This window comes from Meriones unguiculatus, chromosome 8, assembly GCF_030254825.1.
Source record: "Meriones unguiculatus strain TT.TT164.6M chromosome 8, Bangor_MerUng_6.1, whole genome shotgun sequence".
Lineage (NCBI taxonomy): Eukaryota > Metazoa > Chordata > Mammalia > Rodentia > Muridae > Meriones > Meriones unguiculatus.
Window position 1 is genome coordinate 100,415,409 of NC_083356.1, and position 24,538 is coordinate 100,439,946.

Here is a 24,538-nt window from a genome sequence, read left to right on the forward strand (position 1 = left end):
CATTAATTTTTTTTTCTTCCTGAAAAAAGGCAAAAAAGACTTTACATTGCATCATACAGCAGATATCCTAAATCAGTCAAACTACCAGAGGAAACGGTGGGTGTACAGCCTTACAAACGATTTACCCTAGTAAAAGCCCCGCAGTCAGAAAATGTGTTTCACACAAAACAGTTCTCCCTTCTTGCACGTCACTACCTTACACGTTATGTGAAAAATCATTAAAAACACCTACTACGTATTTTAAAAAAGCCAAAATTTCAGCAACTTTTATTGACTACCTTTTAAAAGCCCTATGCTGCTGCTTTACAAGGCGTAATAGACCAGCCCATTTGGTCAAAAGCATTCTACATCATTAGTTTGACTAACTTTACTGAAACAGCTACAGCATCAAAAGAGTTAAGGCAAATTGGAATTCATAGAAAAGGATAAGACACTTCACACTACGTCGAAAGAAAAATGGAAAGCCAAGGAAAGACACGGAGGGCAACACTGAGTTACGGCCACACTCGCACGGCAAGCAGGGGACACCAGGGCCGAAGTCGGACAACTGAAACTTCAGAAAGCCCATTCCATACAGCTGGAAAAAAAAGGACAAATTAAACACAAAACGAACAAAACCGCAAAAATCCGGTCATGCACTTGGATAAGTCTTCGTGGTCTTTGTGCATACCCAGAAAATTGAAGTTTTCTTTTTCTCTCTCTCTCTTTTTTTTTTCTTTTCTTTTTTTTTGCATCATTATATTTGATAAAAATCTTTGATTTTTTTTTTGTTTTTTGTTGTTGTTGTTTTTTTTTTTGTTTTTGTTTTTTACTAAAATAAACCTGTTCAGGGGAACAGCTACTAGATGAATTTAAGGGTTTTATGCACCTTATAGAACTTATAGCAAAAATAGTTTTAGTTGATTTCATTATAAATAACGTTTTCAAGAACCTGTGCAAAACTGTCAATAATTTCCTAAAGCACAATTGATCAGAAAAATCCATGATTGTTCAGCCTTCACACCCTTCTTCATGTAAGAACTCCCTTCGGTCCATCTGGAAGAGAAAGATAAAAGACCATTGTCTTCGCTGACAAAATAAACACAGGGCAGGGCTCTGTCATCTTTTGTTTTAAAGAGATGAAGGCTGTGCTCAGCCATCGTGGCAGACTGAGGGACACAAGCTGGGGACCTGAGGGGCAGTTTCAATTTCTTGTGTCCACTTTTCAAATCTGGGACTTGCAAAATACTTTCTTCTCCAAGGGAACCAGAGCCAACTCCACACGAGGTCTTTAAGGGTGATTTGATGAGGTCAATGAGGTCAATCCAGAAACTAGATCCCACAGTTATTTTACTAAAATATGCATGGTTAAAGTGAGGTTTGAAACTTGTGGTTCCAGTGAGAGCTGGTAATAAAATCTTTTGCTCCAAGAATGCTAACAGTCTGAATTCATAGTCAAGATGCTGTTGAGCTTGATTGGACAACATCTTAACGCTGCATCACCCTTAGCATTTAAGCAACATGATATAAGATGCTTCTATTGTAGGACAATTTTGGAACCTAATGTTCTATGATGCTTTAGATTCTATGAATTTTGAGGCAGAGGAAAAACATACATTTTATTTCAGTGTAAGCCTTCTTTGTTATCTAGACAGAATCTGCAAATCCATACACACATTAAATCTGAGTTATTCTAAGCGTCATTTGATGAAAGTACCCCAGGCTGCTTCATCTGAGCCCTGCGTTTACAGAGACATTTCCCTCATACCTCACAGTTATTTATTGGGTTGGAAGGTATATGGAGAATGGTCATTAGACGTCTCCACAGCCACCTGCTGCTGGCCACTTGCTTCCTACAACAGAGCAGAACGCACGAGACATGTTAGCAATGGGATCTTAACTTTGCTGCTAAGGCCTGAGTCCAAGGACGTACACCTTAGAACACACACTCTTCAAAGTGAATTTCTTAAAGTCGAGAAAGAGCTTTTAAGGCTAATCACTGCCCTAATGCAGCTGCAATATGACAGATACAAACCTCCCATCCAAATGTTTGACTTAAATATTGATCAAAGAAATCTCTCGGCTTCGTCTCCTTGGAGACAGATACAGTTTATAATTCAGTGTTTTCAGATTTTAGAGTCTGAGACACAGCGTCTGGGCCCACCCTAAGAAGACACTGGATTAATCTCATAATCAAACTTTCTAATGCTTATATGTTGAAAAATTTAAATCAACTCAGTAAATGGAAGCAGGGCCTGGTGGTGCACGGCTTGCAACCTTGGCTACCTGAGAGGTAAGGCAGAAAGAGGGCTGCAAGTTCACAGCCTGCCTGGCTTACAGAGTGAGGCTGTGAGTTCAAAAGGGACACAGACATAGCTCAGTGGCAGAGCACTTGCTTGGCGTGTTAGAGGGCTTGGTTGAACTTCTACTGAAATAAGAGTAAATCAGTAATAAGGCAAAAAACCCAAAGCACTCTGGCTACTTTGCTGCCCTGTCTCAGTTCAAACTGTGTGGAAAGCCACAGATCAAGCCGAGGTAGTTACGGAGAGGATTTTTGTTTTCCATTGTTACGGAGGTTTCGTGTTACAGAGGGACTATATAAAGAGCTGCGGGGTCAGGCAGCTGTGGCAGTTCAGAGTTGTACGATCATGCAAATACTACAACCACAGCTCTCAGGAGCCTTGGGGGTCAACTTAGTGGATGAGAAAATGGGACGGAGGACTTCCTTGGACTCTGGAGGATACTTTGCAGAAGAATGCTTTGCTTCCTATCCAACCAAAATATATATCCCCAAATAATAACCAAGAGTTGTTAGAAATAAAACCGGGTACGGTTTTATCGTTTAGAAACACAAGTTTTTCTTTGTCCATTATCTGAATAATAACCGGTTTCTCCCCATAATTATGACCACCGACTCAATCTCTAGGACTAGAATTGCAGACTCCAATTCTACCTTAATGTGCCTGTAAGTATCATTTTGCGGATAACAGGACAGAGCCTTGGGAAGAGCACTGGGAAGTTATTCCGGAGACGTCTGGGGAGTAAGACGTGGTCTGAGTGTTGCTGTACCAATTTCCACAGAGAGTACCTAACAGCTGAAAGATAATACTGAGCGCATAGTCTTTCTAGACCCATTTATATAATTTTTTTTTTCCTCTTCATTCTGAAGGATGGTCTGGTGATGTAGCCTGAGCTCACCTGAACTTGAGGATCCACTAGCCCCAGACTCTCTGATGTTGAGAGAACAGGTGTGTGCCACAATGGCTTGATAAAATCTCTGACTGTTGATGATCTCTCTCTTTTTTTTTTTTTGGTTGTTCTGTTTAAAGGACTCAGATGTAAACTACCCAGTGCCGCAGTGGCCGCTGGATGCGCTGTACCAACCTCAACAGGAACCGCCGCTGTCTGCATGTGTGTATACTGTGGCAGGTAGGCTCCTTGCATGGCTGACGTCGCAGGCATGTACTGAAAAGGAGAAGGTGGTCAGGGTATGCAGAGGCAGGCCATGCAGAATTCGGCTTCCTGGGGCGGTGGTGGGATTAGGATGGATGCAAAGTACTTAGAATTCTCAAAGAATAAATTAATGCGGGCATGTCTTACAGCTTGACTACTGCATAGGAACCTGCCATTTGAAAGGCAAAAGTCAATGTTTTTAACCCATCAAACGAAAAATCCCATGTTTCTTTGAATTTGTCAACAACAAAAATGTGCCCACCTCAAGGTCACTGATGTTTCTCATCTGCAGTAATTTACTATCATCAATATATCATAAAAATCTCTCCTCAGGAGGCCCTGTTATTGTCTGGCCACACTCTAAGTTGAGTCCTCATACGGTTTGTGTAGGGAGAGACCTGAAAGGGACTGCTGAGGAGGCCAAGGAGTCCTTCTCTGAGGATCCCAGCAGCCTCATTTCTCAAAGGCAGGTGGGGTGTATAGCCTATTTCTGGGCTGTGTATTATTCTGGATTTCCTCTCACCTGGCTTTCAGCTCCAGAGGGAAAACACTCCGCTCTTTGCCCTTTCAGCCACCACACACATAAGCTGAGTTGAACCCCTTTGTCCAACTTTTACATTCCGAACTCCACAAATAGCAAGCTGCCACTTGGCCTCGTCCCAACTCAGCCTTATAACCCAACCCATCCCTTGGAGTATGGGAAAACAAGTCCCCATGAAAACTGCAATTCAGTGCTGCAATACTGCATGGATGCAGACACTGCCTGGATGCCCACCATGTACCCCTTCACCTCTCCCTTTGTAACCTGCACCTTGTAACACAGGTTATAAAAGCCAGACATGGGCTTGGGTGGGTGCTTTGTGGGTGAGCCAGAGGTATCCAGAAATGGACCTACAGGTTATCAACTAATCAAGAATTTTTCTGAGTGCTATCTTACTTTGTGGGAAGCAATGCCTGATGGAGAGGGGGTCAGACACAATCATTGTCACCCCTAAGCCTGCGCTTTCACTAGGGATTACACAGGCTTCTTTAATTTGCTTTCCTATTTGCAGAAACACAGGATATTAATTTGCCACCTACTGTTCCTGTGCTGCCTAGTGACAGGTGACTCATCTGCTGGGCCAGAGGGCTGATCATAGAAGCAGGCTGTAGTGACATAGTGTGTTCCATTGAGGGAGTTAACACGGCACCCTGGGAAGGGAGAAAAGAATGACAAAAGAGAAACTGTGAGAGAGTTAAGATTAGTTAAGTTAAATTACATTCTCCCTTTGCTAAGGCAAACATAACCTCCCTCAAACTTGCAAGAGGAACCCCAAGCAGCTACCCCAAATCTTCCAGGCTGCCTTCCTGAAGCTTTCGTAGAAGGGTTAGAGAAAACAACACTGTGACTTCGTCCCTCAGAAATCCTGTGTTCACCCTGACCTGACTGTAAAGCCATAAAGCCCAGCAGGAAGGGCGGAAAGAAACTGAGGACCACTGGCTTCAAGGGCTACCAAATGATAGAAAGAGACAGGGAGGGAAGGATGAAGGAAGGGTGGAAGGGCTGGATGGAGGGAGAAAAGGGTAAGTTTCATTTTCTACAGACAGAAAAATAACAAAATATAGCAGCTTCTTTCATAGATATTCATCTGGCTCAAGACTAAGTAGGCAGGAAGAACCAAGAACACATTCTCCATTTACTGACTATTTCTCAGAACTTCCTGTTTCGTGTCTGGCAATTAAGTTAAGATCAGTAATTCCGCTCCAGTTCCATCTTCACTTATTTTGCTTGGAAAAAATTTGCCACTTAAAAAACAAATTAAATATACGTAAGAAAACAGAGGAAAGGAAAAAAAAAAAACACTCATAAAAATCGATTAGCAGCACCAACCGAAAGCTGGATTCTCCATCAGAGAATATGAACAAGTTTCTACTTCTGTTTCTTATTGGTAACTGAGTTTTCTAGGAGAAATGGTAACTGCCCTGCCGTCATCAATTTTAACAGCTAGGTCACGTTATAACTCGACAGCGACCGAAATTGAGTGTTCGGACATTTGTCTAAATTTCCCGACATAATCAATGGATTTCACCACTCCTCTCATTTTTGCAATCACCGATTGTTATAGCATGCAACTACTGCATTCTACTTCACCAATATGAAAATTTATTTTATGATCACTGTAGCTGATTGCCCGGAAACCCATTGGTAATACTGATAATAAAGTACCAGTCCAGGGCCCAAACAGATGTTTCAAATGGTTTGAATCTAGGTGGAGAATAGTAACACAGTTCTCCACAAAGAGTTAAATTACAATACATGCAGTGTTGGCTTCTAAAAGTCACCAAAAGAAAAAAAAGCAAAGGATGCATTTCATTTTTTAAGGTATATCATCAAAATCACGCAGTAACAAACATCATTAGATCTAGATTACAGGCAAAGGGTTTCCTGATCCTTCTCCCTCACCTATTGGTACCTCAGGAGCCCACAAAACAAGACTTGCTGACTTCTAGCTTTCCACATGAACTATGAAGTACTGGGGCACAGACTGTCATGGGGATGTGTGGCTGCATGTCATGGGCATCTCTTTGTAGGATGCATGGATTTATGAATGTATATGTGTACATGAGAACAGGTATACAACATGTTTCACTTGTGTCTGAACAGCTGCCTCAGCATTTCCTGTTTGGCATTTGTTATTTCTTGACTGCTGTCTTTCTTACGCTGCAGTGTCTACTGTAGAAGAATCATTCATGAGACAAACCCACTTAATTTTCAAGCCAAAAGCTGGCTTTTCTTCCTGAACAAATAATTTGGTTTTTATATTAGAAATGTTGTGATGTATTCCACATATGAAAATGCCTATTTTGCAACTGGTAACTAGAAAGCAAAGGGCCAAATCTGTGGCCTTTTTGTGACAAGTGTGTGGGTTACCATGGGCATTCTTAGCTTGGCTGGTGAGTCTGTTTTACACACTTGTTTTTTTAATTTTGACTATGTTTAAAATTCAATAAACTGGATTTTGTGTATGTGTGAAAGACACATACTATATTAAAAAAATCTAATTTTTTTTTGTTTTCTTCTGAGACAGGGTTTCTTTGTGTAGCTTTGGTTGTCTTGAACTCACTTTTGTAGACCTGGCTGGCCTCAAACTCACAGAGATCCACCTGCCTCTGCCTCCCCGAGTGCTGGGATTACAGGCGTGTGCCACCGCACCCAGCTGCACTGTTGTGTTAGTGGTTATCCCTAGACAGGCTAAGGGACAGTTATGAGAAGCTCTGCCTGGACCGGAGCTCATGTCTGAATTACAAAGAAGGTAAAAATGAAGAGTCATTTCTTTATAGGCATTGCAAACCATTTGTCACTCAATCAAGGGTACCCTACTGCACCGGTGTGAGTAGAGAACAGGATATATTTTAAGTTTCCACAGAAAACTTAACACCTACCAGTAATTCACTTTACGACAATGGAGAGTTAAAATACCATAATACACCAGCACGTTTTCATAGTCCCTGTTTCGAATTTTTCCAACCACCCTACTACCACCTTTGGTAGAGGACTTGTAACTCAAGAGGCTGCACACACAGCTTGCTTAGAGGACACGAAGGCATTAACATGAGAAACTTACAGGGTGCTGCAGGATGTATGGCTGAGGTTGCATCCAAGAAGGACTTTGCACCTAGGAAGGATTTTAAAAGACACATTGATTTCCACGGCAACCTTCATCTTACTCTCTAGAATTCTTTTTAATTGTGTTAAGAATCTATAGTAGTAAGATAAGAAGACAATACTATCAATGATTACAAAGATTAAGGCAGTTAGAGCTCTGGAGAAACTGGCCACTCTAGAGGAGGTGAAACGATCATTTGGAACCAATGCCAGTTTGCCCACTCAGTATGCATTTACTGAACATCAGGCACCAGGAGCAAGAAGGGAAAGGCACGGAGCTAGGCTTCACCCTTGAGAAAGGTACCATCTAAACAAAGGAAATAAATGTGGAAGCAATCCAAATTAGTAAAAAGTGTTATAATCAAGGTATGAACTATGTTTTAGGAATACTGATGGATGAGGATTAATTGCAGAACATTTCGTTAGAAACTAACCCTCACCGTGCATACATACTACTTATCAGGCATAACCAAATGCAATTCTCTGATAATCGGGAAAGGACGTTTATAAATTCTGTGCGGTCCTCAACAGTTTCTAGTTAGTGAGGAAGAGAATGTCTGAAATGCAGACCCAGGGCATTAAACGGGAGGTAACCAGCTCTTGAGGTCAGTTACGTTAAAAGGGCCTCAACGCAGGAACCCTCTGAACCAAGAAACACGACATGAGGGTCAGGCTCTGTGGCGGGAAGGAGGTGAGGGTCCCGCCACGGAGAGGACGAGTCTGCATACTGATGCCCACGGCTTTTCAAGGGCTACGGGACTGTAAGGTAGTTTCCAGTTCTTATGAGAGCCCTCCTGTGTCCTGTCCCCGAGTGTTAACTTCAGAGGTTCTACAGAGAGAATACGGGGGAGAGTCATGGGGAAAGAACGGAGTGCGATTTACCTTGATAGCAGAGCCCCGATACTTGTTTTCTCTGGTTTCCTTTGCCACCTAAGGCAGACCAAAGTTAAGTGCTTCTGCCTTGTTAACATTTCAGTTATCTGGACTGCAGCCTTTCCCCACCGGGGTACTGGTGGTGTCTTGAAGATGCACTTTCTCAAATCCAACTGCACAAGCATATGGTGGTTTAGCGGAGAAGGCCAACTCCAGCTTGAGTGCGGGCCGTTACAGACACATCATGAGAGGCAGGCAGCTCCCTGCAAACCCCGATTTGGGCCAGATGCCCCATTTTTTAAAAAATGCTTCTACGGTCATAATTGCCTAAGCACTCATAGTATTACAGAGTTAGGGAGCTATGACATCTACTCCCATGTTTTTATTCCAGCAGCAAAGGGGCCACTGTTAGCTTTTATTTCTCGACATTCCCTAATTATAAAATGGGAATAATAATCTATTAGCTTTTTACCATTGGTTCTTTGAAAACCTCAAAAGAAACAGAACCCCCAGCCCAAACAAGCTGTACATTAAGTAACATTTTTGCAAACACCTCAAAGGGACCTGGGATTACTTGAGGGTCATCCCCGACCTCTGCTCGGCACTGACCATATAAAGATGGTACCATCTGAGAGGTTATATGTCTACCCATGTGGAATACATTTCACACGGGTCTTACAAAAACCACAGAATTCCCCAAGGAGGAAATGAGGCCTTGAAACGACAGGTTATCTGCTGTTAGCCATGTCCAGTTGGTTTCCAACACTGGGCCCTGCCTTTTTTTTTTTTTTTTTTCCTATAAAATGGCTGACAGGCAAACTTCTTTAAGGAGGGCAGGTAAGTGGTAGAGAGATGGATTAAGAGCTAAGATGTCTATAGCAACATGATAATTAATGTAGTCTTCTGTTTGCCCTTATTTCTTATTTCATACAGAAATGACAGATCGCCATTTTCAGGTCATCCAAGACTACATTTTAATATCAGCTGCAGATGCGGCTTATGAGGGGAAATGGACTATATCCACTCGCTCTCACTAAGAAACAAGGACAGGAAATGAATCTAAGCTCCTAGGCATCTCAAGAGACATAGATAAATAAATATGGTGCCCAGAAAACTACCACTTCAGACTTAGGAAACAGCTCCCTCACTCTACATAAAGCAAAGAAAAGGTGTGGAGGCTGGGAGTGGGCAGAAGCTGAAGGCTGATGGGGACAGCACTGCTTTGAGACTCTGCTTTCAATACACAATCCCTTCTCCTTGTCAACATTATTTATATACTTTTTAGGCAGAGCCAACTCTGACACTGTCTTATACTGACCCTTATTGGAAATGTGCAATTAATACGAAGTGATGATGCTACTAGCTCATATTTACTAGGTATTAATGATAGGCCAGCACGATACATTTTCATTTAGTGCTCAGAACACTCTCAGGCTTATACGGTAGAAACTCTTATTATCCCCATTTTAAAAGACGAGGAAACTGAGGCTTGTCTATCAAACAAGTCACTAGACCAGATGCTGTAAGCCCCTAACCGCAAACATCAGGACTGTAACATCTAATTCAGTTATAAAAACAAGAATAGAGTTTAGTCACACATGGTCCCAGCAATCAACAGAAGAGAACTCTCTTGCAGGCTCATAACTGAACTCAGCAACAATGCTCCTATCTGGGTCTGGGCAGGAAAAAGGCACACATGCCTTGCTAGTCTTATATCACCGTGAGATCGGTTTGACAAGGAGCTTAATGAGGGTTCCTTCCTCAGCTGGGAACAGAAGTAAAGTAAAGCCTCCTCCAAAATAATGGAACAGGAGTTAATGGCCTCTTGCTTCTTGGTGGGGGAAGGACCTCAAATCTCAATGGCATCAGTTAGTGTCTCCTGATACAGACAATCTCTGTGTTAGCACTTTTAATTGTTCTTTTATCCCTTCCTGATAGTTAATAAACGAAGACAGGAGCACGCATTCATTCTCCATTCTGTAACTCGCGTAAGCTTCAATTTCTGGGACACATGATGGAGAAAGTACACGCCTGTATCCCAATCCTAGAACCATGTGATGGTTCCAACCACTTCCCTGGCTTTGCACTCTCCTAGGCAGAAGAGCAAATTGCTATGCCAAATAAAAGGCAGCTTATTCCAAAGCAGGTAGCCAAGCTGCGTCCAATTTGACTTAGATTTCATTTAAAAACTGTTGAGAACCTGAAGACACATAAAAAGGCAGCAGGGATGCACAGGGCCCTGCTGACGAGTCCTGGGGTACAAACCTGGTAGGCAGATACAGGAGATGCGATATAGGGTGTGAGAGAAGTTTGAGTGATCATTCGGTTTGTGGCAATACTGTATGGTGAAGGGTAAAATCTAGAACAAACACAAAAGCCTTTATTAAGTAATCCTTCCAACGGAATCAGTCAGGGAACAATGTCTGCTATCTTCCACCTTCACTGTTCCCTCAAGCCACGACACATTCATCCTAATAACGTACCCGTTATGTAGAGCAGCTGTAGTTGGGTCATAAGTGAGTGTCATTCCAGCCTTATGGGAGGAAGCAGAAGGAAACATGAAAATCCATCTAGAATGGCACAGTTTGAAAACTGCATTCTGTACAGTCTCGTAGCACGAGACGGCAACCGTCATATATTTGATAAAAACTGCGAGTTTCTGTTCGCTAAGCACAATCACAAACCCAGCATGAGAATTAAGCTCCCCTCGGCTGCCCCACACGGCCGCCATTACTGCAAGGAGCTACTGAGAAGTAGAAAGCAATCTCTCCGGTGAAAGAGCCAGACATCACATGCTCAGAGGGCCACAGGTGGCTGTCGCTGGACAGCACAAGTTCAAGACATTTTCTCCACACATTCTGGGTTCTCTAGGATCTCGTAAACATAAAAATTTACTGAAATAAACACAAAGAAGAGGAAGCCCAATGTTGCACTAAGAAACTGAAGGTTTTTTTTTTTAAAGCTTCAAAAGGCTGTTTGCTTGTTTGTTTACTTTTTAGAGAGAGATGGCTTGTGGAAGTGGAAAGGGAAAAATCACGATCAGAATATACCAGTATGGCACAACATTTTTTCAATAAGGAAAAAAAAAAAAAAAACAAAACAACAAAAACCCTAAAATATAAAACTAAATTCTCGATGACAAATCCGCCATTTATTTCAATGTTAGGACAGATTCCTGAATACTATTGACGTAAACCCACTGAAAAGGTGTATCTGTAACTGGAACCCTCTACACTCAAAAAGCACCTGCAGCCATCCTTTCACCAAGTGCAGTGCACCTGCTCCTATCATCCACCTGCCCTCCTGGGAAACGCGCACTCGGTAAAACCCTGCACCAGAGACAGCTGCTGCCAGCCCCCGAGGGAAATGGCGCCAGCAAGAAGGTTTAGTCTGAGCCATTTCACAAGCGAGGCAGCTCAGTGAAGACACCTCTGTAGGGCACTCCATGACGAGTGCTCAGGACCACACGCCCACGCTAAAGTTTCAAGAAAGGACTTACGATTCTCACCTCTCCTTCTCTGTGCCACGGCCGCCCGTTAGGGATGTATTTGTTTGGGTTCTGTCTCTTCTTCTGTCCTCCATCTGCAAACTTGCACAGTAAAGGTTCTGTAGGAGCTGTGAACACAGGGGGTAGACAAGGTGAGCCCACAAGGGTAGGTGTGCCCCACAGAACAGAAGGGTGCTTCTCTCTTTCACAGAAGCACGTTCAAGGCAACGTTTCAGGCTCTGTGAGTCCATGGATGAAGAGCGGTGCAGGCTGCTACTAGTTACCGTCTCTAACTGGAGAGCTGAGGGGAAGCCATCTCTAGCCACCACGGCACTGCGGCACTTTCCACTCTGGACCCACTTTCCACTGGACCCTCCACCACCAGACAGTCAGCAAACACGCTCCAGAAGGAGCACGGACACTCCTCCAGCTTCCCAGACGGCACTCTGGCTCAAAGAAAGGCCCTGTCGTGAGGATTGAGCTCGCTTCTGTTTATAGCATTTGTAACGTTGGTGAGTGTAGGGACTGTCTGCCTTCTCTCCTGTCTGTTTTATTACCACCACGTCCACAATGCCTACAGTATGGCCACTCTGCAGGCATTTATTAGTTGCTGGTTATATCAATGGACAAATACGGATATTGTCTCCTTTGTATTTAAGAAAGCGGCAAGGGCTGGAGAGACAGCTTGGTACTTAAGGATGCTCACTGTCTTGCAGAGAACTCAAATTTGTTCCCAGCAGCACCTATTAGGTAGCTTAAAGCCACCTGTACGTGACTCCAACAAAGCCAAATGCCGTTTTCCGGCCTGTGAGGCACACACATACACATGAATGAAATACTTAAAAAGTTACAAACACCTGCCCTACTTATTTTAAAGGCTCTTGGATATCTCAGATCCTCTCCCATTTACTTTTACCACTCATTCGCCACAATCCAAAGAAACACCAAGAAAGGAACATACAAAAAAAATCATTATGGACACTCACTGAGGTGGTGTTCGTGAGAGTCAAGGCAAAAATGAGACGTGAGTGACACAACAGGCCAGCCATGGCTTTTCCTTCTCTCCACCTTTCGGTGACAGACACACCAGCATGCTCCCGGAAGCTGTGTGTTTTCCTGTATGTTTCTAGTTAATGTAATAAAGGCTCTCACACCTTCCTGTCTGGCTCCCACACTCAGGCCTTTGTCTCCTGTAGAACCATGATTATCCCTTTCAAGTTCTCTTTCAAAGTTAAATAACCATGAAGAGAAAAACATTACTTGTGGAAAATGTACTCCTTTCTCCTTTGCCTCTTATTATCCTAATTCATCTTACTTTATATCACTATTACCCACCCACTAATGACACGGTACAAGCAACTGTGTCTCTTAGCATTTCACTGCCAACAAACGACAACACAACAGAACACAGCACAACACGAGCTACTATCCCTCCCCAGCGTCTGGCACTCGGCACCTGTCCCTGGGCTTCCCCAGAAGTGAAACACTTCTAAGGGGATGCACTATGGTGTGGATGTAATTCATCTTCCTCTGGTTCAAGTTTAGTCCCTAGTGAGGCACTGCTACGAGCCTGGACCTGGCAGGAGGCCCTTGGGTCACTGAGTCCACATCCTCGGGAGCAGTGAAGTTTTTTCAAGAGTGAGTGAAGCACTTGAGAGCTCTCTGGCTTTTCCTGACTGCCACACCAGAGTTGAGATGATGATGAAACCAGGCCCTTTGGCCTCCTGAACTATGACCTAAATAAACCTTTCACTTATAACACCACTCAGCTTCAGGTGTTTTGTTACAGTAATGAAAACTGGACTGATTACAGCATAGGAAGAGTTAGTAATAAAACTGCGACAGAGTAATAGAGCAGGACAACTTTGTAACAATCACTGATGGTCCTTTTAACTCTACAACTGGACCATTCATGGGGCCATCATGTGAACCGGGGTTCAGAATGTGGCATTCAAACAAAAGCTGCAGATAAGAGACACACCCTTCTGAGAGGAGGGACTTACCACCTCTGCTGTTCCCTGAGGTTATCTGCCTTTCTAGGAAACAACCACAAGCCCACTTACACTCCAACATGGAACCCAAACCCTCCCAGGAATCTATGTGAACGTTTGTGTGCGTGACTGTTAAGGGTTGTGGCTTGGAAGATGCTCCAGGAGATGACTAAGGACAAATCAACAGCTCAGCTGAGAGAGGCAAGACACACTGTTCTCAGCCCAGTGCTGCTCCGGGGTGAAGGGGAGCCCACGGTTACCTCTGAGGAGCTGGAACTCTTTTGTGCACGCTCCCAGTGCGGAGACACTGCCATCAGAGGCTTTAGGAAAACTACCTCTGGTTTACTCGGCTTGTCAGAAAGGCAAACTATTTTCTTTTTTTTTTTTAGCATAAAATCCTTCCACAGAAAGAAGGTAGCCAGCAGCATTCATTCATTCTAAAGTGCATCTCTGGTTAAGGAGCTAAGTGCTCAGTGGCCAATGCCCTATCAGGGGATAACAAGGAAAAATCCTGGCAGTTTCCCTCCTCTCTCAAAATTCTCTTGGGTCTGCTTTGCTCGGTGTCTACTGCGTGTTAGGCCCACAAGGGTAGGCCGTACAGTTAAGTGGTCCACACCCCGGAGCTGCTGCCTCCTCAGGGCTTCACTGCAGTGTGTATGAGGATGTGCCCACTCTCAGGAAAGCCTGTTGAGCCATCAGCAGGACCAAACCCTGAGTGTAGACACTCGGGCTTTAAGAAAAACGCTCCGTCGAAACAAACACAGATGCCAGAGCAGCTGTCATCCTTTCCTGACACTGCTGCACTGACTTGGGGGCCGCCGGTGAGAAAGAGCCCATGCTTACTCTCTCTAAATGCTCTGTTTACTACCAAGACCACCCACTTGCCTTAGGAAAAGCAAGCCGTGCAAAGTCGGGGGATTTCCTGGCTGTTTTTCTTTTTTGGTGACAAAGGGTTTAATTCACTGTAACTGACAGCTGTCCTGACACTGTGCAACAGTTGGATGAGTTTGGTTAGATTTTTGGGCGGAGGGAAAACAAGAAGCGGGCCAGATTTTTCTATTTCGTTTCAGTGTGTGCAAGCTTGTTACAGAATGGGTGGCCTCCCTTCACCAGCCTCCCCCGTGCTTCCCACACACCAAACTGCACTGCAGGGAGCCCAAAGCACAGGTACTGTGCTAGAGTCAAAAGTTCCTGTGTGATGCCAGCTTGTTCTACAGCACAGACCCTTCAGGCAAGCCTCCTCCTCGTCTTTCACAGAGGAGAAATACTGGACGACAGCTAAGGTTGGCCAGATGACCTTTACAAAACTGGCATGCCACAGTCGGTCTGTGATGGGATCGTTTCTCTACAGCAACGATTCTTTATGATTTTCATTAATTTTTAATTATATGCATGGGTGTGTGCCCATGAGCTCACATACCCACGGAGGCTGGAGACCAGAGGTGTGGGAACTCCTGGAGCCGGGGTTACAGGAAGTTGTGAGCTAGCCAACACGCATTCTGGGAACTTAACTCAGGTCCTTGTAAGAGCGCTAAGTGTCCTTAGCCACTGAGCCGTCTCTACAGCCTCTTGAATAGTAAAGATGCACATCGGTGTACAAAAGATTAACTACAGGGTTCTGACGAACGGTCTCTGTGTGGACCTTCTATCATTCCCCACCTTATTTACGGAACCCGAGGACCCTCTCGTCTCTGCTGCCTCAGTTCTGGGGACTACATGCTTGCCCATGGCCTGCTTTCCATGTGGGTGTTAAAGTTTGCTGACAGTCATCTCCCTAGCCTTGACATATTTAAAAAAAAAAAATCCCGCCTTAGGAGAACATATCAATATATAACTACTCCGAACCAATGAACTCTCCCAGGTACGCAAGCACCCTTAGGCTGAAGTTACCTTTGGTAAGGGTGATCCACACATCCTGGGTGATTTCTCAGGTCACACGCTCTCATTACCCAACCCAATAAAGTTATTCTCTTATGCATCGGAACTAACAGGAATGGGCATCTTCCAAATTCTGACCACTACAGTGTCACCTTGGACACTGCCAGGGCCCCAGTCAGCAGCGCAGACAAACACTGATCTCGTATTTCCTGGTACCTCTCGAGAGCCACCTAAGGTAATGGCCCCTAATGGTTTTCGGTTTTTCCAATGAGTCAACAGAGCTGGAGTGAGAGGCTCTTTGCACATGCCTGCCCCTGTGGTGCTGGCACTCCCTCCTAAGAGTGCAGGGGTGGCTATACCCACAATGCCTTGCTGTAATCTCCATCTTGTTTTTTATCAGGCTCCCAAAGCTCAGACTTCAAAGGTCTGTGCTATTCACACTAAAGGGCCCTCCTCAGGGCCTGTTGTGAGTGCTGGGGTACAGAATGGGATCTTTGTAGGTCACTGTGCTTACCCAGTCTCACGGTGTCAGCTCTACAGTTCACAAGAGAGTACACCATCTCCCTAGTGCATCTGAAATGAGGTTTCCTTCATGCTTTAAAGTTCAGATGTTGACATCAGTACCAGCTGGAGAACCCACTCCGTTCAAATCTACCATTTTTCTAGTCATTTCAGTATCTGGCCTCAGCCATCATACTGCACAATGTAAATGGCTCTTGACAAGCCTTTTCACCCAGTCTGAAAACTAGTACACTCAACTACCACAATCAGCCTTTCTGATAATGATGGCTACTTTAAAAATGCCCAACTGCAGTGAGCCGATCCCAGTGGCAAGAGAAACGGAAGTTCCCAGCAGCCACAGGAACCATTTTTACTACCGAAACTTTTTTCCATCTTTCTATTTCAGCTGCACCAACTGCCCTTATTTTTTTTTTTTCTAATTTAATTTTCTTTTTTAAGCCTCTACATTGTGAAGCGGAAAAATGAGTCTGAATGTTTTCCAGAAAATCTGACCCCTGGTTTCAGAGCAGAATATCAGCATTCTGCTGCTCTGCTTGACAGCCGCTGTACACATTTCCTGGGTGCTCTCAGAATTCAGACCTCAGCTAACTGCACATGGCCGCAGCAGACATCATAACCCACTCGTCATCTGCATTTACAGGAAGTCACTAGCTCAGCTCCACTCTGTTGTGTGAATATGGCTGAGGATAGAGCAATTTCTAAAATATTTGTTTTGACCTAAAGTTGTAATCTTGGTGTTCCTGTACTGAATTCACTGAATAGTCTTTTCAAGTATCGCCAAACCCGGTGACGTATTTTAGAAATTTATGATGTGGAAAACTGAAGACACAATGCTGAAGCTTTCTCAGATATACTGAGAAAAGTCTAGTGTTTACAGTTAGGTTTCTGTCAACTTGACACCAGCTAGAGCTAAGTGGGAGGGGATATCAACAGAGAGAACTCTTCCTTCAGATTGGCCTGGGGGCAAGCCAATGAGGTGTTCTTGATTGATGACTGGTGTGGGAGGGGCCAGCTCCTGGGGTGGGGGGAGTGGGGGAGTGGGGTGGAGTGTCAACCCTGAGCCCATGGTCCTAGATGGTTAAGAGCAAGCCGAGGGAGCGAACCAGGTAATCAGCATCCTTCCATGACCTCTGACTTCTGCTTCAGTTCCTGCCTGGACTTCCCTCAGTGATAGTGTGACCTAAGAGCTGTAGGGTGAAATCAACCTTGTCTTCCCCAAGTGACTTTTGGTCATGGTGTCGCACCACAACAGAAACCCTGGCCAGAACATCTGGTGAGAATTACAGGGAAGAGAAGAAGCGTTTTTACGAAAAGCTTCCTTACTGTGCTGCTGAAGACAACACACTTCCGATGCACAGTAACAGACCCTAAGTTGAATGGACTTCTAGCCTCTATGTGCTTATCGTTCCAAGATGTGAGAGGAACACAGAAAAAAAAAAATGCTCCTATGCAAAACAGAATTTCTGCGTAGGCTTTCCCTTTACTCTAGAAAGACCTGTAAAGTTCAGAGCAATTTGAAGACCTTAGCCACACTGGGTTTTGAGATGAGACAGTATGGAGGAAACCATGCATTTGCTGCAAGCTATTCCATTGTGATGGATCCTCCTGGCATCCAGTATTACTGTGAGACTACACAAAAAGCCACAGCCAGGCAGGCATAAAGTGGCATTTTTTTTTTATGGTCAGTTTTAAAAATATGACTTTTTATTAAAAATAAGAAGGTAATTATTACAAGTTAAAAAAATACCTCAACTAAGGACAGGAGCTATCCAGGCTTTGCTTTGAAAATGTTCAAAGCAACATTGATGACTGATCTCCTTTTACAAGCACACTGCTTCCTGTTTTGCCCTGTTTCTAGCCAACCAAGGGGCACAGCTGTGGCTTCTCTCTATGGACACTCTTCTCCCCAGGGCTGCGTCTGTGGGATCTGGTGGCCTCACCCGCTTTTGGCCGCTTCACCATTGTGAGGAGAGTAATACTGTCAACTTACTCATATCAGCTTCATTTCTATTGGGTTTTTGATTCTTAACTGAAATTCTTTCTCACCTCATTTCCCAACTGACCCCAGGTTCTACATCCCTCAGAGAGTGGGGTCCTGTAAGACACAGAGCAGGACCTCCCCAAGAGAAACACTTTCCTCCTCTGTCTGTGGTTTTCCTAAGTCTATGCAGATGCGCTCGTTTTTACAATCTGCAATGGCATGTCTGTCCACTTCTACCCTTCATATTGTGGGCCTTCCTGCCTTATCGTAAACCTACCTGTTTAATGGCCACACAGTGCTTTGGGCCACGAAGAGTATCTGCAGTGTAACCAATAGCACTGTACTGGTGGCTGCATTATATAGTGGCGTGGACACTAGGTCCAGGTTAGTTCTCCAAGGTTTGAAACCTACTAGCTAAGGTGTGCAGGCCATTTGAAGCCTCCGCTTTCATATTCTGTGGAATGGGGGTAACAGTACCTTCTTTCAGGGCTTGTTCCAATTAACACTGTGCTCACAATAGTTTGTTCGGTTTCATCTACCAACTGCTGTTAGGACTGTGACAACAGGGACATTCAGGCTTTCTAAGTTACTGCTTTTCTCACTTCTGAATTAAGGTGATTTCTCAGGAGACTTGTGCTTCAGAAGTTACGAACATTTGTGTGGACTGCCCGCTGTCACAGGATTTGATTAGGAGAGATTTAATGAGCTTCTAGAATGAAGACGTGTTCAAGCTGGGGTCAGGGTAAATTTCCTGGCAAATGTCTCTCAGAAGGCTGTTAGAGTCATGCCCTGACTCTACCTGAGGTACTCGGGCTTTGACAGTTTGTCCAGTTGTTGTTCTTTAGAGGCAGATTTTGGTAAAGCTTTGGCTTGCAGGGGTAATGTGGGCTGTGCTCAGTGGGGAGAGCAGCCCTGGAGACCAGCTTGTCCCAAGTGGGATTTGGCACCGAGCACACGTGGAAGGAAACACAGCCGTGTGTGTAGCTGTAGCATTCATCTGTGTGTGTACCATGCGTGGAGCTGAGTCTCCCCTTCCACCGTGTGGGTTCTGGGGATTGAACTCAGGTCTTCAGGATTGATGATAGGTACCTTTACCTTCTGAGCCATCTCACCATCACCTTCTGTTACTTCTGAAAACTGACTTCTCCTCACCGGAGGGACTGTGTTTGCACGTGGGTGTGAAGGCAGCTGTAGTGTGAATACTCGGTGTCTCCCTGGTGCCTGCCTGTTGAAGGCTCAGCTTCCGGTGCAGCTGTGTTCTCAGGCGGACTTTCAGGGAAGTGACCAGGCAATGAGGGTGATGACTTTATCAACGGACCGATCTGATGGCATTGCTGGGACTCGGTAGAGAGGAAGAGGTGGGAGTGTGCCCTAGGAAGGTATACCTTGTCCTCAAGCCATTCCCGTCTCTCCCCCCTGGTTCCTCCACTACAGGGCGAACATGCCTCTGCACCGTCATAACTCTGTCTTTCCACAGGTTAAACACAAAGCATTGAAACCTCTCCAACTGTGAGTGCGAACAAAACCTCCCTCCTCTACAGTGTCTCTCACAGGTCACAGCGAAGCCATCACAGCGAAGCCAGGGCTCACAGGGAAGCCCTTGCTCGAGGGCCATTCACAACCCCCCCAGCATGGCAGCAATGCCTCCTAAGAGTAACCCCAAGGTGAGCGCTCAAGACGTGAGAGGAACACAGAAAACAGGAACACAGAGCTCTGCCGTGCTCCTACAGCACTAGCAGAGAAGGCACTTGTGTAGGGAAGATCATGCCATTCAAACACCACCATGTTCTTGTGGCGGTCGGGAGAGGCAGCACCTCCACAGGAATGACGACACCATTCTGATGCTACCAGAGCACCCCACGCACGGCAAGGTATGCTTACCCTGTGCTACCCTACCCACTGGGGCGGGTTCTCGAACACACCACAGTTACCCAAGGCACACTGCTCAAGTCCCTCCCACGGAACCGAGTCTTCACAGAGCCTTCACGTGCCCTGCTGCACACAGCTCTGGATTACTTAACTCCTATGACGATGATTTTTTTTTAAAGGCCTTATGAACAGTGACACTATGTTGTTTTGGGACCATGACGATGTTCGGCACATGTGAAATGTTTCCCTGGATATTTTCCGTCTGTGGTTGGTTAAACTGATAGATGTAGAGTCTGTGGATATAGAGGATGCAGTGCACTTAGTCCTAAGCTTTCAAAATGTTCTGTCTGCCCCGAGTAAGTACATCTAAGAAAAATGCATATTTAAATAGGCAATAAGACCCTTTGAAAAGTTCCCTCACATTTATCCCTCTGTCTCCTGGTACTGGACAATGCCCTAGTGATAATCACTGCCTTGAGAGCTATGAAGTATGGGTAAAGATGGGTTTTAAGTCTCACTGGGCACAGATCCAAGCTGAGTCAGAGGACACAGGAGATGTAGAACAGGCTGGCCACTGGCTGCACCCAGTACAGTCACACACACAGTTCACAATGACCTGACATGACTCTGCTTCGAGAGATATGGCCAAGTGATGCCAGCACAATGGAAACAACGGTGTATGCTTAAATGGACACGCACTGGCCCCTCCTAGTCACACAAAATGCAGCATCAGCAAAGACGCTGTTGCAGGATATTTATCACTCTGTGAACCCCAAGACTGTGTTGTTTCCTGAGAAAACCTGCTTCTAGTTGTGGTGTGGCTCAGCCCTAGCACACACCTTTAATCAAAGAGCTTTGTGTCTGAATTAAATAAAATCAACCATAGGTCAAGAGCCAAAGTAAGCAACCAGTTGCCAGGGAATGAACACGGAAAAACAAAACAAACCAAACAAACAAAAACAAAGAGAGTAATAGGAAGTCAGGAGGATAGAGAGAAGCACAGGAAGTAGAAGGGAGGGACATTCCCATTTGAGGGGTGTGTTGAGATAGCATGGAGAGGGTAAGCTTTTTCCCTTTTGAGGCATCGGCTGAGAAGGAATGTCAGCTGGGTGCTTTCTCTGCCTCTCTGAGCTAGGAGGCTTTCACCCCATCATCTGGCTTCCAAGTCTTTACTGGTAAAATGAAACAATTTTGCTTCCATTAAACACAAGCCACTCTTCCTTAGCACACGCGGACTTATTCACTGTACTGCGGAGGCCCAGGGCAATGGGTAGACATGTTGTGTCCTGAAGTACAGACACTGTGGTCCTTGAGAAGGAGTGTATGGTGACAGGTGGCCGCAGGGTAGCAGAGGAGTTCAGAGCTGCAGTTTTCCAGCTAACGGCATTAAGAATATTCTTCCCAGATCTTCCACAAAAATAGTACAAATCCCCAAATTCTACTTATGTCCAGTGTTTGTGCCTAGAGCATAGTTCCTACTTTGGGCATCAGCTCTACACAACTGAAAATTTCCAGCCTGTTTCAAAAGTTCCCTTAAGAGGAAAACCGCTACCACGTCATTTCTCCATAATAGGATTTTATTTACTTATTTACTTACTTATTTATTTTTGAGGTAGGGATTCTCTGTGTAGCCTTGACTGCACTGGACTCGCTTTGTAGACCAAGCTGGTCTTGAACTCACAGCAATCTGCCTGCCTCTGCCTCCAAGAGTGCTGGGATTACAGATGTGCACTACTGCACCTGGTTCATAATAGGACTTTTATCAATCAGTATTAAACAGTGAAAGGCTTTGTAAAATTCACCAAGGTTCTTTTACCCTGGGACTTCCCAAGCAAATATGACCTACTTCAAACCTGCCAGCACTCAAAACCAAGGTGAACCCAAAGAATAATTCCCCAGCATTTAAGGGAAAATGGGTGGCAAAGTATGAAGGAACTTATAAACAATTTTAAGATGCTACAAGAAAGAATATAATGCTTCCTTAAAATATGTAAGTGTAGACAGAAAACACAGTGTGTTAAAAAAGAAAAGTGCGCAGTGAATAGACTATAGTAAAGGTATAATGTGATACCTCCGACTTTTTATAGAACTATGAACATGCTGTATTATATGTCATGGCCCCAGCTAGGGTAGGCACAGCTGGCACAGGGAATCCCAAGTTCACCTCAAAATAAAAAGGTAGGTTAGCAGGATGATGGGTATATAACTGAGTATTCGAACGTGACTGTGTGTGTATGAGAGAGAGAGAGAGAGAGAGAGAGAGAGAGAGAGAGAGAGAGAAAGAGAGACTCACTATGTAGCCCTTGGATGGCTTGAAACTTACTATCCAGTCCTGAGTGGTTTCGAACTCAGAGATCCACCTGCCTCTGCCTCAAAGGCATGCACCCCCATGCCTGATTTGACCTCCTCCATTTAATCTTCTAGATGCTCCTCTGTATGTGTCATAGCTCATATGATTACACTATTCACTTCACGTTCAGAACTTATCTTTGGGAGCTTTACTACCTTTTTTCAGTTTCCCTTTTATTGGGAAGGATGTTTGTGACCTGGGTACTAACTGGTTCTGCCAGTGACTCAAGCCCAGCAGATCCCTTGGAGGGCTCTAGCACACCACGACGAAAGCCGTGTCAGGATGTGATTCTAGCTGAAGTGCATTTCTTTCCTGAACTTGGCTCCAGTGTCGTAGGCAAACTGCCAACTGTGCAAGAAAGAATCCAAGTACTCTGACAGGAACCATGCTGGAGAATTCTGCTTATGGCAGCTAAACAATGCCTCATTAAATAAGCCATCCCCTGACCGTGTTTATGAGATGTTATGTCTACCACACGACGAGCCTGCAGTATTAAACATCCAGGAAGGCTAACGTAGCCTGCCCGCCCCCAACGTTCTATTCTCTGCCCGGTTTGGCTGGTAATCCCCAGTTCTCTCCAGCTGAGGAGGTCTGTCCCTGAGACGTTGGCTAGCATTCAAAGTGTGTGTAGGAAAGTGACAAGTCCAGAGAAGCTGAAAACTATTCAGATTTCTTACGGGCTCCAACGTGCACTGGCAACTTGTTTTAGGGGAAAAAGTTGAGTTTGCTGCAAGGGTATGCTTCCAAATCCCAAACTCAGCCTGGAGACAGTTCAAGCTCATTTATGTGTCAGAGGCCTCCAAGCAGCTTTGGGCACTGGACGAGCGCTACATGACAGAACACTCAGGGACAGCTGTGGGTACGGGGTGGTGTACACGACTAAGAAAAACAAATGCCCCTGCCCACAAACAACTCTCAACCCAATCCTGAACCCAGATTAGCACACAGGGACACCATCAAGCACCTGGATTACGAAGTCACATTACCCACTGACTGGGAACACAGAGGACGGCTCCAGGTACAACGCTGTGGGCCCTGCAGCCATGCTTGTAACGTAGATGGGGCTCGTGTCTTCCTGTACTCATTTGTCCCTTGGTACGACTTGGAGGAAACTATTCTCTACTAGCCACACTGTTGCCCAGGCACCTACCCTCATGCACACGTGGTCTGGAAACCAGGGGTTTTTCCTTGACTGGGCGTGGCCAGATGTCTGTGAGCCCATGGCAAAGGAGACTGTCTAAGAATACAAGCATAATAAAGCCCTTCAGAGAACAAGAAGGAACTGTTCACCCGATCTGTGACAGTCTGAGCTCCCTTTCATGGAGAGAACTGGAAGATTTCATCTTAAGCTGACAGAAATGGCTCTAGGTCCTTTTCCCTTTTCAGCCCTCCGTGCTGCTGCATGAAGAATGAAGCAAAAGAGGCCACAAGGAGGTAGAGATGAGTCTGTGGAAGGGAAGAAAGCTGTGTGTGGGGTTGGGGTCCTGCGTATGACGAGGGCACTCAAACCAGCACCGTGCTGAACTCACAGGGCAGGCTTCTGCCAGCTTCATCCGGGTGCACTTTACGGAGAAAGAGAACTAACCCAGAGAGTAAAGGAAGCTCTTCCACTAGGCTGAGGGCCTCAGCAAGCACTGCCCTTCCAGGACCTAGATTCTATGTTCCAAACATGTGCCTACAGACAGTTCACCTTCAGCAGCAGCTTTACAAGTGATGTGATGTGCTGTCAGGATTTAATGTCACAAGATCAAGGATGGCCTGTAGCTCTACACACACACACACACACACACACACACACACACACACACTTCCTCTATGAAACAAAATGGAACTGCATACAAAAAAAAACTAAAGTAATTCTCTTATCATCTGCATCAGTCACCCAGTTAAAGATGGAGCCTGGGAGGATATGGACCCAACAACAGTTACCTGTGGACAGTTCACTTCAGTGACTCCTGAGTGGAATGAACCTGACTTCAATGCACTTCAACGCTCTCTGGATGTGCTCCAGCTGACAAACGAGGGCGCATGCCCGCTCTTGCCATTAGATTTACTTACTTCTGGAATACATTTTTCTTTTTTTTTTTTTTGCATATGAAAGGTGCTGGACAGACTCTAGGGGCAAAGATGTATTTGGCCAAATGGTGTACTTTCCTCCTCTGGATTTCTACAAGTTTGTTTACTACAGAGGCTACCATGGTTCAGGGTGAGCTCAAGGACCTGACTGTTCCCCACAGGTATCCGAGATAATCCTTGCCAATGTAGCCGACATTACCACAGATATTAGTGAGCAGGGGGCCAGGGACTGGAGGAACACTGTGAAAGGAGCCTTCTCCAGACTTCTACCCAAGCAAGAGGAGAACTGCTGGACACTGTCTGCAGAGGCAGACAATGATGTTCTAAGGAGACGGACACAGCTGACACAGGCTTGCTGCTCCAGCCCCGCAAGCAGAAAGCTGATGCCCTAGGCCTGCCGAGCAAGGAGCCCGAGAGTACACTGTGAGTGTGG

General features: G+C 45.1%; 1 protein-coding gene and 1 non-coding gene across 8 annotated transcripts in view; both read right to left on the minus strand.

Annotated features, from left to right (window-relative positions):
- Positions 1–238: 238 nt before the first annotated feature.
- Rbms1 (RNA binding motif single stranded interacting protein 1) overlaps positions 239–24,538 on the minus strand; it is a 210,622-nt gene continuing 186,322 nt past the window's right edge. For 2 of the 7 annotated variants that reach the window (XM_021649234.2, XM_021649235.2), the window contains exons 7-15: positions 11,451–11,566; positions 10,435–10,484; positions 10,217–10,310; positions 7,961–8,008; positions 7,038–7,088; positions 4,513–4,623; positions 3,364–3,444; positions 1,748–1,832; positions 239–1,035 (exon numbers count right to left, since the gene is read on the minus strand). In XM_021649234.2, coding sequence (XP_021504909.1) covers positions 1,755–1,832; positions 3,364–3,444; positions 4,513–4,623; positions 7,038–7,088; positions 7,961–8,008; positions 10,217–10,310; positions 10,435–10,484; positions 11,451–11,566 — 629 coding nt within the window. In that variant the 3' untranslated portion in view covers positions 239–1,035; positions 1,748–1,754. The remainder of the gene's footprint in view (positions 1,036–1,747; positions 1,833–3,363; positions 3,445–4,512; positions 4,624–7,037; positions 7,089–7,960; positions 8,009–10,216; positions 10,311–10,434; positions 10,485–11,450; positions 11,567–24,538) is intronic. The other 5 variants (XM_021649236.2, XM_021649237.2, XM_021649239.2 and 2 more) reach the window with 3 other exon arrangements.
- On the minus strand, positions 22,213–22,325 carry LOC132656101 (small nucleolar RNA SNORA3/SNORA45 family). Its single transcript, XR_009594042.1, has one exon. It is a non-coding gene; the product is annotated as a small nucleolar RNA SNORA3/SNORA45 family (small nucleolar RNA).